The following is an 18923-nucleotide window of genomic DNA, read 5'->3' as shown; positions in this document are numbered from 1 at the left end:
TTAGTTTTTGGTAAGGGAGGGATTGTTTTGGGTGGGATGAAGTAATAGTAGAGGTAGTTGGATGAGTCAGTGCAAGGTGGAATGAGGGGGTTAAGTTGGAGCATGGCAAGGACATTCCCATTTGGAAGAAAGATGAAAGAGTAGCTGAGATTTAAAATTTGTATGGTTAGGTAGGTTGCGTAGGTGTGTGGGGAGAGAGTTCCACTGTTTAGCTAAGGAGGGGGATAGCAGTAGATGGCCAGGAAGTCATGCAGGTTTGTGGACCTGAAGGAGATTTTGGTTTTTGGATCTGAGTGAGCTGTTGGGAATGTAAGGTTTTAAGGAAGTAGCAAGAGCTGGGAAGTTGGCAAGTTTAAAGATGTGCTTGTGGGCAATGGCGAGTTGTAGGTAACTAAGGTACTTGGGTAGTTCAAGCCAGTTGAGGGTGAGGAGGGAGTGTGTCCTGCTGGACAGAAAAAGAAATACAGTTGTATGTCAGACTGTATTATAACTACTGAAATTAATATTGTAATAGAGGATACTGGAAGAGAAGAGGTTAAGCTTAGCTCCAGCTAACTTTAAAAAATAGTATGAAATTAAATTACTTAATTTAGGCCATAAATGTTGTATCTTACATTTCTGATTGCATCCAGAGACAAAATGTCTGTGCCACAGAATGGTTTATTAGCTTCCGTGGGAAGGGTGGAAGTGTTTTATTGTTTTATGACTTCCAGAAGCTGCGACAGATCTTAGCAAAGCTTTCTGTGTGTATTATTGACACATATGTTTGAGGTTCTGGGACAATCGCTAAGAAAGGGCATAGTATAGGAACCAGAAGTCAAATGACTATATGTATTTGTTGTCATTCTGTAATCCAGGGCAAACATTATGTTTAATACTAGATAAGATTGAAGTCTCATAGCAGTCTGTTTCTTGGAACCTGACACAGAAAAATCTCAAACCCATTTCATCTTGCCTTGCTCTAGTAAGTGACCAGAGAATAGTAATTCTTTAGATCAGTCAGGAAAATTTTGTGAGATTAGTTAAGTACTGATTTTTTTCTGTATCTGTGTGAATCTATTTGTCTGTGTAATTTTAATATTTCTGTTACTGAAACTCTTGCGCTTATTATAAATAGATATTCCATATTTTCATGTTCTCATCATTATTATTATTATTATTATTATTATTATTATTAATAAATATATTTAAACTTTTCATCGTAGCTAGTACTTCAGAGAATATTTTAAACATTGAAGGTACTTATATCTATTTGGTGACTCTGTAGCTACTCCTGAACACCTTACTGCATTGACCAAGCACTACCATTTGTATTACTATTAATTTCATTCAGTATAATTGGGTACCCTTGCAAGAGCCTTAGAGTAGCTGGTTTTGGAGTCTGGTGGCAGTGTAACTATCTTATAGTCTGGGCAGAAGGGGGCATAGCTAGTAGGTGTGTGTGTGTGTGTGTGTGTGTGTGTGTGTGTGTGTGTGTGTGTGTGTGTGTGTGTGTGTGTGTGTGTGTGTGTTTGAAAGTCAAATCTCAAAGAGTGTGTATGTCAGCTGCTTGGAGCAGAGACACAAAGCACTGGTTTTACAGAGAGGGTGCTGGAGGACTTGGTTTGGACACTCTGCTGAGGACTCAACTCTACAGCTGTGTGAATGGAAAGTTTTACTGGGAACCTGGAGTGAGAGAGAGAGAGAGAGAGAGAGAGAGAGAGAGAGAGAAAAACCCAGACTCTGGACTGAATGTGTTCCCTGTATGCTGTTAAGGGGAAATTATGTTTGATGCGGAGAGTTGCATCTGGAAATACTGCGTTTATCTATTTTTAATTCCTAGTAAATGTTCCTGTCCAGTGTCTGTGGTGAAGATTTAGGCTCCTTGATTACTGGCCCAGAGAGGGGACGTCTCAACTTGTATCCTGAATTCCAAAGTTGTCATTGGTAGTATCATATGTAATAGGAGTTAAGTGAATTTTACTGGCAATAGACATTTCCTTTCCTAACTGAGTTCTATTTGCACTTTGTGTAATATTATTTATTTCATCAGTCCAGTCATTAGTATAAGTAACAACAGTACACCAAGCTGTGCCAGTTGCACAACTGCAATCATCATGAGTAAGTCTAGATTTACTGCTAGTAATGCTCAGCAAATCATCCAAATTTTGACATGAGTAACACATGTCATCAGTGTTATCAGGTCTTACCTTTAAATATACATGACATATAGCACACTGTTCAAGACACTTGTGCCTTAGCAAATCATTAATGGCACCCTCATTTAAGGAATACATTTTCATTTGCAAATGAATAAAGAATTCTAAAAGAAAAGAATAGTTAAAATCAGTTATCACAAAATTCATAGAGGTTTTAAGTCCACTTGTACTAGAACAATTACACAAGCAATACAGAACTAAATATTTAATTAAGTACAATAAATTTGTTGCTCTGACCTACCAGATCAGTTATGACAGTCCTGTACATATAACAGTAAAGATCAATTAATAACGAACCAACACTGAATTGTTTCAGGTAAGCTGTGGATTGTCTTATCTGCAGTCTGTGTGAGTTTACAGTTGCCTAGGCCCCTTGGGATGGCTAGACTTTGCCTGTCTAAAATGTAACCCTGTCTAACAGCAAACAGTGAAAATTAAAGTTATCTGACTGGAACTGTGATGTGGTGTTGGGTTTCCAAGTGGAACTGTGCCACTTTATGTTGTACTTTAAAGCAATGGACAAGTAACAGATAGCATTTGAAAATAATTCCAAAAAGTTTCAATTGGCACTGCATGATGTTTCTATCTGAAGTGAAGCTGAAACATTCGACTTTGCTTTTTGTAAGACCATGCACACATGATGACAACCAAAAACTATTCTGATATAATAAGTATTGTGCCTAAATTGTATTTACTTGAGTACAGATATGATATGGGGGGGGGGGGGGGGAGTCCTGTTGGAAGAGTGAAAATCTGCATTGTAGTTTATAGCAACAGAAAAGCAAGATATGCAAAATAGTAAAAATGGAGTTAATTTATGTGATACTTGGCATTGCTAAAATTGAAGGCTGATCACTTTAAAATTTGAATGGCTGCAAACAGCTATTTGTACAGCTAAATAGCTGTCAAACCATGGCAGTTTGGTCTGTTAGTTTTCTGATAGGATTATAGAGCTGGTAAGAGGGTTTTTAATGGTATGATTTCTCTGAAATGAGTTTGGGTTGCCCGTTCTTGTTTTTTTTTTTATTATGCAAAATTAATGACACTTTGGTAGGTTGTTTGCTAGTCATTTCTGTCTTTTTATTCGGCTCTAGTCAGCAACATTTGAGTTATGCAGCAAAGTCAGAAAAAAGAATTTATAGTATGAAACAAAATTGTATGTTTTTGTTCTTCATTATGAATATATTATGTTGCTGTCTTGGGGATTTGGGGATTACTGTGTTTAGTTTATTGGTGCCCCTTCTAAATCTGTCATCAGTTGCTTACATTAACTTAAAAATGGAGAACAATTATTCCCACTCATTCTAGTATACTATACTATTTGTAATCATTACTGGTATGGCATAAGCCAAGAAGCTGCAACAACATGCAAGGCATTAAATAAGTTGCATGTATATAGGCCTACTGACTAGTCATTAAGATTTTAGGTCCTCAGTCTTCAGAATTCAAGTGTGTATAATTACATCAAAAGTAGTGTCTATGTGCTAACATAGTTTGGCTGTATGTAAAATATTTTGTTCTCTTTGTAGACTATACCAACATTCTTACTGACATATATGACTGTTAAACATAAGTTAATATGCAGGGGAACATTTAAATAAAGGTTACCTTACAAACTAATGTTCAATATCTCTATCAATGTTGCTGCTGAAAGGTAAGAATGCCTTTTTTGTTTTTTATTTAATTTTATTTATTAACTAGGAACACCTGCTACGCTTGTGTCAGGAATAACTCATAAGAATTTGTCTGTTTAGGTGACCTGTTCAGAATCATATTGTCTGTTTAGGTGACCTGTTCAGAATCATACCTTGTCTGTTTAGGTGACCTGTTCAGAATCATATTGTCTGTTTAGGTGACCTGTTCAGAATCATATTGTCTGTTTAGGTGACCTGTTCAGAATCATATTGTCTGTTTAGGTGATCTGTTCAGAATCATATTGTCTGTTTAGGTGATCTGTTCAGAATCATATTGTCTGCTTAGGTGACCTGTTCAGAATCATATTGTCTGTTTAGGTGATCTGTTCAGAATCATACCTTGTCTGTTTAGGTGACCTGCTCAGAATCATATTGTCTGTTTAGGTGATCTGTTCAGAATCATATTGTCTGTTTAGGTGACCTGTTCAGAATCGTATTGTCTGTTTAGGTGACCTGTTCAGAATCATATTGTCTGTTTAGGTGATCTGTTCAGAATCATATTGTCTGTTTAGGTGACCTGTTCAGAATCATATTGTCTGTTTAGGTGATCTGTTCAGAATCATATTGTCTGTTTAGGTGACCTGTTCAGAATCATATTGTCTGTTTAGGTGATCTGTTCAGAATCATATTGTCTGTTTAGGTGACCTGTTCAGAATCATACCTTGTCTGTTTAGGTGATCTGTTCAGAATCATATTGTCTGTTTAGGTGACCTGTTCAGAATCATACCTTGTCTGTTTAGGTGACCTGTTCAGAATCATATTGTCTGTTTAGGTGATCTGTTCAGAATCATACCTTGTCTGTTTAGGTGATCTGTTCAGAATCATATTGTCTGTTTAGGTGACCTGTTCAGAATCATATTGTCTGTTTAGGTGACCTGTTCAGAATCATATTGTCTGTTTAGGTGATCTGTTCAGAATCATACCTTGTCTGTTTAGGTGACCTGTTCAGAATCATACCTTGTCTGTTTAGGTGATCTGTTCAGAATCTTATTGTCTGTTTAGGTGACCTGTTCAGAATCATATTGTCTGTTTAGGTGATCTGTTCAGAATCATATTGTCTGTTTAGGTGACCTGTTCAGAATCATATTGTCTGTTTAGGTGACCTGTTCAGAATCATATTGTCTGTTTAGGTGATCTGTTCAGAATCATATTGTCTGCTTAGGTGACCTGTTCAGAATCATATTGTCTGTTTAGGTGATCTGTTCAGAATCATACCTTGTCTGTTTAGGTGACCTGTTCAGAATCATATTGTCTGTTTGGGTGATCTGTTCAGAATCATATTGTCTGTTTAGGTGATCTGTTCAGAATCATATTGTCTGTTTAGGTGACCTGTTCAGAATCATGTTGTCTATTTAGGTGATCTGTTCAGAATCATATTGTCTGTTTAGGTGACCTGTTCAAAATCATATTGTCTGTTTAGGTGATCTGTTCAGAATCATATTGTCTGTTTAGGTGACCTGTTCAGAATCATATTGTCTGTTTAGGTGATCTGTTCCGAATCATATTGTCTGTTTAGGTGACCTGTTCAGAATCATACCTTGTCTGTTTAGGTGATCTGTTCAGAATCATATTGTCTGTTTAGGTGATCTGTTCAGAATCATATTGTCTGTTTAGGTGACCTGTTCAGAATCATACCTTGTCTGTTTAGGTGACCTGTTCAGAATCATATTGTCTGTTTAGGTGATCTGTTCAGAATCATACCTTGTCTGTTTAGGTGATCTGTTCAGAATCATATTGTCTGTTTAGGTGATCTGTTCAGAATCATATTGTCTGTTTAGGTGACCTGTTCAGAATCATATTGTCTGTTTAGGTGATCTGTTCAGAATCATATTGTCTGTTTAGGTGATCTGTTCAGAATCATATTGTCTGTTTAGGTGATCTGTTCAGAATCATACCTGCAGAAAATAGAGACTGAAAGAATCAAACAGTGGTTGATAGCTCATATGTTTAATCATGTGTTGCTTGGCATAAAATATAATTTACAAGCCATACACCATAAATAACAAGCACAGTAGTCATATAAAATGTTGTTTCATTAGCTAAGTAGTTTATTACTCTAGTTTTGAATCTTGCATTGTATATATTCTATTTTGTCTGTGTATGGTTTCAATCTACCTGGTACCTAAATGTTTTACCATTTGTCTGTGAAGCTTTTCTCCAAGGGTTCTTTCTGCTAATGGGGTCTGCCCAGTAGTAAGAAATCCAGTTAACCCAATAATAGATGTTAATATATACATAAATAAACCACACTGAACAGCTGGTTGGAGTTGATGGCTGCAAGTAAACTGTCAATGTAGTCAAGTAATTTATGCTATCTGGTTTATCTGACATTCTGTTATAAGGTTAAATATTTGATTAACTCCTGCAGGCCTTTCATTATACCTTACAGAATAGTTATACCAGTGTTTGAAAGCACTGCATGCATAGAATTTATTTAAAGGTTATCTGTCTACCACAGCGCACATCCTTTGAGTGACAGTGTCTTGTATCACTAACACTAATTAAGTGAGATCTTTATATTATTTACATAGCACTCATTGTAAGCCTTGCTACATCCCTGTAATACAGAAAGTAATTTTTGCTTGCGGGTATTTTGTTCTGTATCTTTAAAAATTTGAGTAAGATTTCAGCTGTGCATCTAAAAGAATGACAAGCCTATTCAGGGATCAGACATTGTTTTATATAAAAACTTACAATAGCTTAGTTTGCTGGCTTTTGGGTTTGGACTGTGAAATGGGGCAGTAACCTGAGCACCAGTAACACTATGATACCTTTCTGACAGTCCATCATAGAGGCTTAAGGCTATGAACTGCTAACAAGCTCTATCATATAGTCCTAGGTTTGATACTCTTAATGTCCACTTTCAAACTGCATAACTTCAGGCAATCAATTTACCAGTGACCATGTGTCACCTGTGAAGGGAAACACTTTTGTTTAATGGAGTAATCTACTTAAGAAATCAATAAAATAAATACGCTGAAATAAAATCCCATAATCGGGTACTACTCAGTCCTATAATATTTTTGAATGCCAGTTTTAAAACTAGGGACCAGCCACAAGACTCCATTGAAAGACAGCTTCTGTCATAAACTGTTAGTGTGAAAAAAGTCAGATCTGCCAATAGACTGAAACAGTTGCTCCTAATTATCATTTGATAGTAGAAATATTAATGTCTCAAAATGGCATATTGACTTCATGTCACCAGTAGAACAGATCCAAAAAACACTATGGAATAGGATGAAGTATTTTTCCTTAATCGGAAGGCACATCGAAGAAGCTGTAATTTACTATATACAAGTGACTGTAGAATTGACTTTATGTTACTTTAAACACATTTGACAGGCTGAAATGAGAAGAAATATTGAAAGCTGTGTACTACAGAGACTTTAATGTATATATAACTATACGGAGCTTGTGAAGTTTTCCTCTGGGGAGCAGTCACTGGCAGATTTGAAAATATAATTCTTGACTTGCCAGGTGCCCTGAATTTAACCTAAATATTTTAAGCTATGAAAGGAGAAAATCTTCATGCTTGTGAGACCTAGTAATGAACTTTACCATATTTAGATACTTTTTGGGAAGCAAATCCCCTTAGACATCATACAAACCTTTAAGAAAGAGTTAATACAAGAAGCAGACAGTCTCTGAAAAATCATTTGGAATGAAATGACTGATTTCAAGAGCTATGAATATTTTCCAAGCAGGTAAGAGCAATCTAGTGACTTCTCTCATTCTGATCTTTACTGAAGTATGTATATTTGGTCAGACATGGCTCTGAGAGATATCCTTTTTTAGTATGTACAGTTGATGAATTCATAAGGTACTAACAGCAGAGATTGGGCATGTAATAATTAATGGAATAAAAATTTATATTTATTCGCAATAAATGAAGATTTATTTAAACAGGTTGTTACTTGGATTTATTTGCTGACAAGTTTGAATTCCAGCTAATGGTGCACTCTTTATTCTCTTTTTTACACTTGTGGAAAGGTGCCAGGGTAGGAGCTCTGCATAGAAGCATGTGCCTACCCCAGAAAGACAAATGGCCTATTTTTATGACTGCTGTAACTAAGATGTTGGAAAATGCTTGAGCTACACCATTGCTTCCATCAAGGGTCTGTTGTTTATTTATAATTACTCCAGGAGGTGGATGGTCACACCACAGACCCTAACTACCACTAAAGATAATGACAGCACCCACACTGTTTGACATGCAAAACATAAAGTCAATATGACAAAAAATAAAGTCAATATGACAAACCCCTGCAAAGTACATGTTGAGTCTGTTTTGCTTTTACCATAATGTACAAGCCATGAGGAACCCTGGAGCAGCTTGGTTGTTGGTCAGCTTGTGTGCTCATGAAATTTCATGAATTGACTAGCTGGGGGGAAAGCTAGATTAAAAACCACAGCAGGAATAACAATGGATGTTGCAATGTAAAAGTCAGTAGGCGTTTGGTGAGCTGTAGCTTTTAATACTGAGCTTTGTGTGTATGTTTGGTGAATTTAAAGGTGTACATCACTGCAGCTATTTTTCTGTTCTCCTCGCATGGGTATTTTATACCATGGTCCACAGTAGAACTAGCACAGGCACTCTTAATGTTAGAGTCATTGGTTAGCCTGGGACTTTCCAGAAAACGCGCCCCAGTAGCTTTCAAAACTTGGTACTGCCACCATATTGCAGGGCATGGACAGGTGACAAAAGGTCTTAGCAGAATGGTTTCAGTGAGAGTCAAAAAGTGTGTGTGTGATACCGTGTGTATTACAGAGTGTGTACGTGTTTGTGGTACAGTATGTTTGGCACAAATAACGTCTTCATGTGGACTAGTTCAAGTGACTGTATGACTTTGAAAACCTTATTTGAATGACTTTTATCTTGAGTTACTGTGACAGGAGAAAGAAAAAGATACTGTTGATAATACAAAATCTTCATTTATAGCTGTACAACGGTTAGTTTTTCATAGGAATTGAACACCACTCCTAAGAAACTTGTAGCTTGCTGAGATATCTGTTTTCACTCTTTGTTTTAATAATGACTTATTTATCAGTTATTTAGTAATTCAAAGAGCTGAATAATTTTCCATGATTTAAACCTTTTCCCTGTTTTTTGTCTTCACAGTAATGAGAAGAAATCCATTTGGAATGGACATTTGTTGTAGGAAAGGAACCCGAAGCCCATTACAGGAACTGTATGACCCCACACAGGTTAGTACACTGAGACCTTGCCAACAACATATTTGTGTGTGTGTGTGTGTGTGTGTGTGTGTGTGTGTGTGTGTGTGTGTGTGTGTGTGTGTGTGCATGTGTTTTTTTTTTTTTTTCAGAAATAATTGCCCGTCTGTGATGTTGTATCAATATAGTGAGATCGAAAGGAATGAGTACACACAAAAACATTTCTATCCTGCATCTTAGCAACAGCACAAATACCCTGTTATTAATTTACATTTTATTAACAGCTAGGTTTACAGTTCTATTGTAACCTTTCATTCATTTTTTAATAAGTTCCCAGTAATGTTGAATCTTTGCATGCCAGTAGTAACTACCACTTTATCTGCGTTCTATGTCAGAAGATGAATAATACTTTAATTGCTGATGTTCTAGGAATACAGGTTGTTACAGTTTATTAAATATAAATACTTCTGAGCAATTTATGATTATTATTATTATTATGATTATTTGCTATCAGATGAAATGACCCTCTTTTATTCATGCCTTAAAAAGTAAAATCAAACAGACCAGCCTACAAAATACTACATGCAGAATGGTTAGAAGAATGTAACATTTTCATTCAACATTTAAGTAGGACGCTTTGTCCCCGTGTATGCTTTGGCCTCCTCTGACACTATTTGTAATAAACTTTCAGGGAGTCATGAGGAATTAACATTACAAGCAGTTGTTTCTGTTTCCAGGGTTAGTATGTACTGCATACTAACCCTTTGATCCATATGTTTGCAGTTTTATGTAACTAACATGGCTCCATATAAATGGACCTGCTGTTTTTGATGTTGTTCGAAACTGCTAACTGTTGTTTCACATCATGTGTCTTTCTGTGGATAATTTGTTTGTTATTTATCAATATATCTAGTGGGATAAGTAATAAAGCATGGCAAATGTGTATAATCCAAGACGCCAGTACAATACTGAGACATTTTTAGAATGACCATAACTGAAAGAGAGGGTAGTTGCTTTTAATGCCCTTTGACCTTGGTTTTGATCAACAAGAGATACAGCATGCTATTTTGTGTTGACAGTACAAAGACATATCAAGCTAATTAAGAAAAGCTACCTCTTTCATATATTTCTGAGGGGAAGATTACCAAAGTGCAACTTATGGGGGGGGGGGGTACCCTAGCAAATTCACTATGAGGAAACCTTTGATGACTTTTACTATCGTAAGGGAGTAAACAAAGTCTGAGATGTAACTTAACATTAGCATTTTACCTTAGGGTTTCAACTAAGCTGGGCAGGAGGAGTCACTGTAATGGTGGATACAAGACTGGGAAGTTGTTTCACATTAAATTCAAGGCCGATATTAAAAACACCTATTTTTCTATCCAGCTGTGAGCCTGTAGCCCAGAGTTGTAACCGAGCATATTATTTGTTTGCCACTGACTGCCATTTTTCCTGTTTCTTTGTAAAAAGCATTATGATGTCTTGAGATCAAATTAAGTCTACCACAATCTAAACTGCTGTTTGTACCACAAATGTGTACCTAACTCACGTAGACATAGGATTTCTCATCTAAAAGCAACATTTTCATAGTTACCTGGAGCAAAGACTGAATATTATGCAAACAGTTTTAAATATTAGGAAACAACAGCAGAAGAGCTATCCATTTTAAAATCTGAGGTGGTACAAGAATATGAGACTGAGTACAAAAGGGATTTTTCTGGCTACATTTCTTGCTGTACAAAATAATATCTTTGCACAGACTGTGGGTGAGATGACTTCCTGGTAATCATGGATATTCTGGTAGCTCACTGGCAAAAGATATCTTTCAGCAGAGATGCTGATTGTTGCATGGTATGTACCACATTGTTGGTGAGGCAAATCTGAGAGAGCCGCTGAGTAGTTTAATTATAACATTATTGCACAAAGTTATTATGGCTTCTTAACTGTCAGGTCAGGCAGTAAATGCAGCGATATTATGTATGGTGTCGAGTGTTTCTAGTTCAGCAGCTCCACAAAGGAAGGCTGTCCTGAAAACTGTTCTGAAAAAGGTCCCTGTTTTATCTGTAACAACATAATCTTGTTTTATTTGGATACTAAGCATAATAGGCAACTCAAATTTTAAATGAAATGTAAGTTTTTTTTGTTGCTTGTCTGAATGTTTAACTTGGGGTTTTGCCTAGGAAACACCCAGTGAAATTAGCATATTCTGCTATTATCCTTTGCGGAGATAAGAAGTTAAATGTTTTTGCAAAGGAAATGGCTTATCTTGACTGTATTAAAATGTATTGTGTAAGCAGCTGTGGTGGTGCAGCGGTAGTGTTGTTGCCTCACAGCAAGAGGTTCTCCTGTTTGATTCTCGGCTGGAGTGCCTTCTGTGTGGAGTCTGCATGTCCTCCCCGCAGTCGAGTGGTGTTTGAAAGACATGTGTGAATGGGCGTGCCTTTGCTGAAGGTTGGTCATTGGGCTGGCAACTCGGCACCATAAAAATCTACTGCCAATCATTAGCAGACCGGAGTTCCGCTGTGGCGACCCCTAACCGGGAAAAGACAAACAACAACATTAAAATGTATTGTGTCCTTTGGAAACAGGCAACAGCTGTAGCCCATGGGTAGGAAAAAGTAATTGGCAGCCATTGAAATGACATATATGTTAATTGTTTAAATAAGTAATATAAAAATGTCTTATAAAAACGGTGTATTTTCTAACAATGCTAGGACTGAGGTAGAATAATTTTCAGGTGCAGGTCTGACCCTGACAAAGTTTTAGATGTTTTCTCCCAGATGTGTTTCTACTGTGACTCTCTTCTGCCTTTAATTTCATAATAAGGATCTTGGCAGACAGTGACTAGTACATGAAAATCATACAGTGTGGAGACTTGGAACATTGTTTAATGAGGAAGAGCACAGTAGGAAAGTACTTCTTTCCTTGCGTGCAGTAGAAGCTTCACAGAAATGAAGGACTTTCCCACAGTTAATGTTTTAATCAAGTGAGATTTTTAGTCAGTCTTAATATTTGCAACTCACATTCTTAAAAGTGCAGAGCAAAGGTAAAGTGGTCTGAAAATTTGTTTATGAAGCTGTGAAAACAGTCCGGTACATTCAGGACACAAGATATGAAATTCCGGAAATTTACGTTGTCTTTCTATTTTTCATGTCCTTGCTTTCTGTTCTTGGTTGTGGCAGCTCCATTAGAACCACACTATCCATTCTGCAGGGAGGGAGAGACAGGTCCGCTATGAAGTAATTGTAATTCAGACACATGCCAAATAGTATGTGTCGCAGTGGCAAAATGTAAAGCTTGCAGCTTAAAATAGAGCAAATTAACTCCTACTATATATCAGAACTAGCCTTAAAAAACTTCTTATTCAGAAATGAAACTTGCATGTGCTATGAAATAACTTGAAACAGTCCCATCTATCTAAAATGAATCCTCTCTATGCCCATTCACACATTAGTTCACCTGCCACATTTCTCCAAAGCTGCTTTCTTATATTCTGAAGTGGCCTCACAGCTTCCCTCTATTTCATTATATTTTAAATGTTGTAAATTCCTTTCTGTGTGTTATCTGTTACCTCTCTTAATATGTTTTTGTATAGCTTCATAAACTGCTCTGCATACAAGTATACTTGTCTACAGGCTTGATTGTAAATGAAAAGTATTGCTTTTAGGTACGTTTGTATGCCTGCATGTTATAGTTTCCTGTTTTTTTTTTTTTTTTTCTATTTCATTCTTATTTTTCTGTTTTTGTTGAGTGGTCTGGACCTACCTTGAACATGGTCCAAAGGGATCTTCAGTGTTCTAGTCCTGTAAACAAACTGAAATAAAACTAAAATAAAATAAATACAGAAGGTCACATGAGTGTCAGCCGCACAGGCAGCTGAGTTAATTAACGGAGCAAAACAAAGATAAGAGGCAAGTAATCAACAGTGAGAGACCAAATGTAGCAACTATGACAGGAAATATCAAAAGTGCTCAGCAATGAATTAAGAAAATCAGAATGTAATAGAAGGGGAAGGAACAGTGACTCAGAGCAGCAGCAGTAAAGTGTCAGGCACTGCCTGCGATTAGTAACAGGCTTTTAAATGTTATTTACATCTTTAGTTGTTTCTTTAACTCGCTAAGTGAAGTGATTTTACTTGAACCATTTTAAACCATGGCCCAGCACACAATGTGGAGGGTAAATGGCAACCCTATGAAATGATGGGACTCCAAAATGGGGAGACTGGATTTGCGTATGTTAAGTATGAGATTACTATTTCCTTGGAATTTTCCTTTTTCTTCAAAGTATGGTAATCATAAAGTTCGTATATATAACTTCAAAGGGTATAGGGTGGGGTTGCCCCTCCTCACCACCCTCCCCCACAAAAAATAAGTTTAAAAGTGAAGAGATACTTTTAGTCTCTATTTTTTGGTGTTTGGAGTCTTCACATTTTAATAGGGAGGCAGGGTAAATATAACATATATGAAATACTTGGAACGTTTGGTGTGTGATACATGCAATATTTTGTACTGTAGTCTTATGAAACAAGTTTTTCAATGAGTGGAAAAATGTAAGATTTCATGAAGAGGCTTTTCATGTTAATTCCTTGCTGTTGGAAAAAGTTAAAGCAATGTATTTGGCAAATTCAGTCCAATTTTAGGAAAATCATTTCAGCATACATCTGCTTTTCCTAGCTTGGTGCCCTTTTTGGGGAATCTATAATCTTACATTACTCAGTCCTTTTGTCTACTAAAAGACATACCTACACAAATAAAAGGTTAACAGTGCAAAGAATTTTCACTCAATAATGTGTAGAAAACCTTATACAACTTTCTATAAAGAAAATATTTTTATGAAAACAGTTTTTGGGCAGTTTCATTTAAACAAGCTGTTCAACTTCCAGTTCTTTCCAAACCAGAAGTGAAAAAAGAATCAGTTCTCTGCTTGGTTATGTTTTAACTCATCTGGACTTCTTGGCTTGTTGCAGTAGTGATTTGCAGACCTTGTGTTGTCTTTTTGTATACTGCTTGCTATTCTACCAAATAGAAAGAAATACAGTGGCAGATATCAAGAAAGACATTAATACTGTAGCTGTGCAAGGTATTCGCCATAAGAGGTATGGAAACCTCATCTGCAGATCATCTAAATGATTGCGGTCTGTGGACACCCTTTATACTTCCCCTTGTAATGTCTACACAGGCAGACACAAACATATTTTGTATATAGATCTAGATATATATATATATATATATATATATATGTATATAAAATGCACACAAACGAATAGGGGATATGATGAACGAGTAGTAAGTAGGGTTACCCTTGAAGTCCAAATGATGAGAAAAGGGAGGGCTAAGCCATATTTTTCGGAAGCTTTTAGATCCACCTATGACTCTAATAAGACAGTGAATAAGATACCTTTTGTTTTTTCTTATACTAGGGATAATGCGGTGATCAGGAATATCCTACAGCGTAACTGGAAAATATTACGTACTGATGAACAAATTACTCAAGTGATGGGTGATAAACCCTACATTACCTTTAAAAATACTAGGAACTTGAAACAAAGGTTGTGCTACTCTACGTTGATTACACAAGAAATGAGAACCTGATATAGGGGTCGGAACAACTAGATGTGGTGGTTGTAATTTTTGTACGTTCATACAAGAAGGCACTGAATTTAGGCATCCGGATACTAGCAGAGTGTACAGATTTGATGTTAATGCTGACTATAATAGTAACAACCTCATCTACTTAGCACAATGCATAGTCTGTTCTTCATTCTATATTGGAAAGACGAATAGACGTCTTTGTGAATGCATTAGGGACCGCAACTATTGTTATAGGCGAGGACATACATATAGTGCATTACCTAAGCACACTATAGAAAATGGGGTTAGCCATCAGTTTAGATTTAGGGTGTTAGAGCTTGTATATGAAAATGCTAGGTTGGGCAATGCCTCTAATAAAACTAAAACTAGAGAGCTTACCTGGATTGTGAGGTTAATAGCCCATTTAGGTAAAGGGCTCAATGACCATATAGCCATTACAGCCAATTTGAGAAGTAGGAAACTTAGGAAATAAATATAGATGTATTAAATGTTTAATATGTTTTTACAATGTTATTTTCATATTTCGTTATATATATTTTATATTTTGTGAGATACATTGTTTACTTTTTAAGTTATATAAGTTTTAATATTTGTATATATTATGTATTATATATTGTGTATGTATATATAAATATATATATATATATATATATATGTGTGTGTGTGTGTGTGTGTGTGTGTATATATATATATATATATATATGTATATATTTTTTTTTTTTTTTTAAGTACATTGCAGCTTTAAAGGTGACGTATATGAATGATTGGTTCAGTTGAATTTTAATGGGTATAAAAGGATGTGACATCATTGTTTGAATTTGGTCTGATGAAGCAATTTATTTGTGAAAGCACTCACCATTTGTTCAATAAATTTTCTTGGATTATATTTCTTACTTCTTGACTCCTGCTACTCGACTTGCCTTAGAGTTTACAATTTGATATATGTATATATATATATATATATATATATATATATATATATATATATAGAGAGAGAGAGAGAGAGCGCGAGAGAGATAATTATAGATACAGTTAGATGGATAGCTATATGTCTGTCTATCTGTGTTGCTCCTTTCTCCGTTATTGTTCTTTCTGTTACTGTCGAGTGAATCCCAGCATGTTGGCATGTTGTTTTCCTTGATGCTCAGCATATTTTTGTGTTTTATTTACTAGTATGTTGCTTGTTCTGTCTCATTTCTAGCAAATGTTTAATGTTAAGACAGTATAAAAGTACATTTATGTTTCTTTATCTAACTGATTTATATTTTCTTTATTGACCAGGTTCTTGTTAGTCCTTCTAGCTTTTATTATTGAACTTATCAGCATTACTTGGAGTCATTCTTTACTTCTGTGCAGGAAAAAGTAACAAGATTTGAATGTGCCTGTCAGTCTTAAAGCTAATCAAAGGTCACCCACAGGTGGGGATTCCAGTTATTCTGAACCAACCTGCCGGGGTACAGGGAGTATGCATCAGGACAAAATTCCAATATGGGATTGTCGAGAGCCCAAGTATTGAGAGCAATCCTTTCATATAAATAAATAATTTTAATTCTAAAAACCAACTAAATCCAGTTCTAAATCCTCCTTCTTCAACAAAGGGTCTGATGCCAGCCTGTTCCTTTACTGGGTTTTATTGGGATAAGTGATATTGTTCATGTAGGCTTCTTCAGATGAAAATATCTGGATCTGATGTAAGAACTGTATCTAAAGAAGATTACAAGGATGAAAGCACTTATCCCATGAGCTGGAGTCATTCTCTTTATTGAAGAAGAAGGATTTGGAATTGCATTTATTTTGTTTTTAGAAGTAAAATTATTTAGATGAAGGGATTGCACTAAATACTTGAACTCTTGACAGTTCCATATAGGAATTCTCAGTCTCATAGCTAGGATGGAGCAATGGGGAACAGATGATCTGGGTGCAAGCTGTTAAAGGGTATCACTCGCACCTACGAAATGTTGCCAGTTGGGTGCGAGTGCAGTGTCAGCATTCATTTAAGGAGACACTACTGATACAATAAGTTCATAGGTGTGTTATAGCTGCTTAAATGAATGTCACCCATTGTTTATAGTATGAGTAACTGTATGAAGTGTTTGCTACAATTATCAACTTCAGATGACCTTTTTTAGGTCTTCAACTAAAGAAGGCTTTTATTTTATGGAGGTGGGCTCCGCTGTGGTGATTACCCAAGGCACCAACTGACCATGCTATTTCTCTGGTACCATTGTTTGAATACATGTAGTCAGATGAATAAAATAAATTACTATACTGTTAGAACTGGAGTTCAGAGGCAGGGCTGGCCACTTGGCAGTGTAAACCTTGGCTCTAGATGATTGTCACTGAAGAAGTGACATGCCAACCCCATGTGCAAAAATGGGGAAAAGGGGTTGTGGATAGGAGGATGGACTGTTAGAACTGGACTGGTTTGGAAAACAGATTACAGTATAGTAACAAATACTCTGACAAACTTTTAGATGCTGTGAGGACCAGTGTTATGGTAATTTCACACACTTGTACTTTCCACTCATTCAGGGGAAAGGTAGGGGTGAAAAAAATCAAAATTAATGAGGGAGAAGGCTGGGATAAAACCACTGAAACTGGAAAGGAAGGATGAGTCATATGAGAACGCTCTGTGATTTAGAACAGGCTCGCTCTACTGGTACAGTGGTCATTTTCACACTGAGCTAATCGAAGGAAGGACACTGAGCAAACTCAGATCTATAATATATAACATTAAGTATCCTGTTTTTTGCTTACTTTTTCGAGGCATTTATGGCACTTTGTCTACTGCATACTTTTCAAGCTAGTTTCACTGTGCGTGAGGTATTAACTGGAAACTGTCCACTTTTATTAAGCTTCTGTTTGGGTTGTTTTATTCTGATCTCCTGCTAAGGAGAGTGTTATATAACTTGTTTGCAGTTAAACGCTTTCTCTAGAGGCTCCTTTATCTGTTTAAAACTTTCATTTAAAAGCTGACTGCTGCTTTTCTGCTGTGAGAAACATTTCTGCAGTTTGTTTCTACCTAAGTAGTGTGGATATTTGTAGCATTGTCCATATTCAGGCTTGTGTTTGGGCCTAGTGTTTGTGAAGGCTGTGTGTCTGAACACATGTTCAAGGACATCTTAGTTTAGCCAAAGCCATTAGGCATTTCAGTGAGAGGGGATTGTTTATGGTCATTGGCTGACTGGGGTCACCTGGACTACAGCTTAGAGTAAGCACCTCATTGGTTCTTTTGAGCTTTTTTTTTAAAGTTGTCTCAAGTTTCAACTTTCTGTTACCTAAGAAGTTAAGTTTGTGAGTGTTTCTGCCATTTCACACTGAGCTAATCGAAGGAAGGACACTGAGCAAACTCGGATCTATAATATATAACATTAAGTATCCTGTTTTTTGCTTATTTTTTGAGTTATTTATAGCACTTTGTCTACTGCATACTTTTCTAGCTAGTTTCACTGTGCGTGAGGTATTAACTGGAAATTGTCCACTTTTATTAAGCATCTGTTAGGGTTGTTTGATTCTGATCTCCTGCTAAGGAGAGTGTCATATAACTTGTTTGCAGTTAAAAGCTTTCTCTAGAGGCTCCTTTATCTGTTTAAAACTTTCATTTAAAGGCTCACTGCTGCTTTTCTGCTGTGAGAAAAATTTCTGCAGTTTGTTTCCTACCCTCTCTCCCTATTTGTATGCTGTTCTTAGAGCTGGTGGCTTTGCAGTTGCTCGCCCCTACTGTAAATTTGATCTGGGACACTCCTCCCAGTCTAGTGTTATTACCTCATTCTACCTAATACAGGGAGAACATTTGAGAAGGCCAATCAGCTTAGTTTCTTCTCCTCCTTTCTCTCTTTCCACTTAAAAAATGTCTAAGCTTGTTTCTTGCCTTCCCTGTGGGTAGTCTAGTCTGGATACAGATTTGCTGTGTCCAGGACTGTTTGTGGGCTTCTGAGCCCCCAAGCCTTTCTGTGTTGGAGGGAAGCCTTCTAGCTTAATTTTGTTTCTTAGAACTAGCCAGTTTTTTTAGTTTCAGCACTCAAGGCTGTTTCTTTGAGCTCAACACTTGTTCAGAACTCGTTGTAAGCACTAAATAAGCTACAAATTACTACAGCACTCAACTTTCCTCACTTGTCTAGAGGAAAACAGTTTCTAGTACTTAACAAATAAGCACCTATCCAGGCATGTCTAAGGGTCAGCTCCCGGTGTTTTCTCCTGTCTACCTTGATGAATCTGGGCATCTTGGGGCAATGCAGCAATTACCTCATGTACACAGACAACCCTGT

General features: G+C 36.5%; 1 protein-coding gene across 1 annotated transcript in view; it reads left to right on the top strand.

The window, feature by feature from the left end:
* Nucleotides 1-18923, top strand: part of CHST11 (carbohydrate sulfotransferase 11) — an 866488-nt gene that overhangs the window by 465931 nt on the left and 381634 nt on the right. The window contains exon 2 of the mRNA XM_044087833.1: nucleotides 9012-9097. Coding sequence (XP_043943768.1) covers nucleotides 9012-9097 — 86 coding nt within the window. The remainder of the gene's footprint in view (nucleotides 1-9011; nucleotides 9098-18923) is intronic.

Source organism: Protopterus annectens, chromosome 11.part0 (assembly GCF_019279795.1).
Source record: "Protopterus annectens isolate FY-2018-M chromosome 11.part0, PAN1.0, whole genome shotgun sequence".
Taxonomy (NCBI): domain Eukaryota; kingdom Metazoa; phylum Chordata; order Ceratodontiformes; family Protopteridae; genus Protopterus; species Protopterus annectens.
This window is presented reverse-complemented; position numbering and strand designations above follow the sequence as displayed.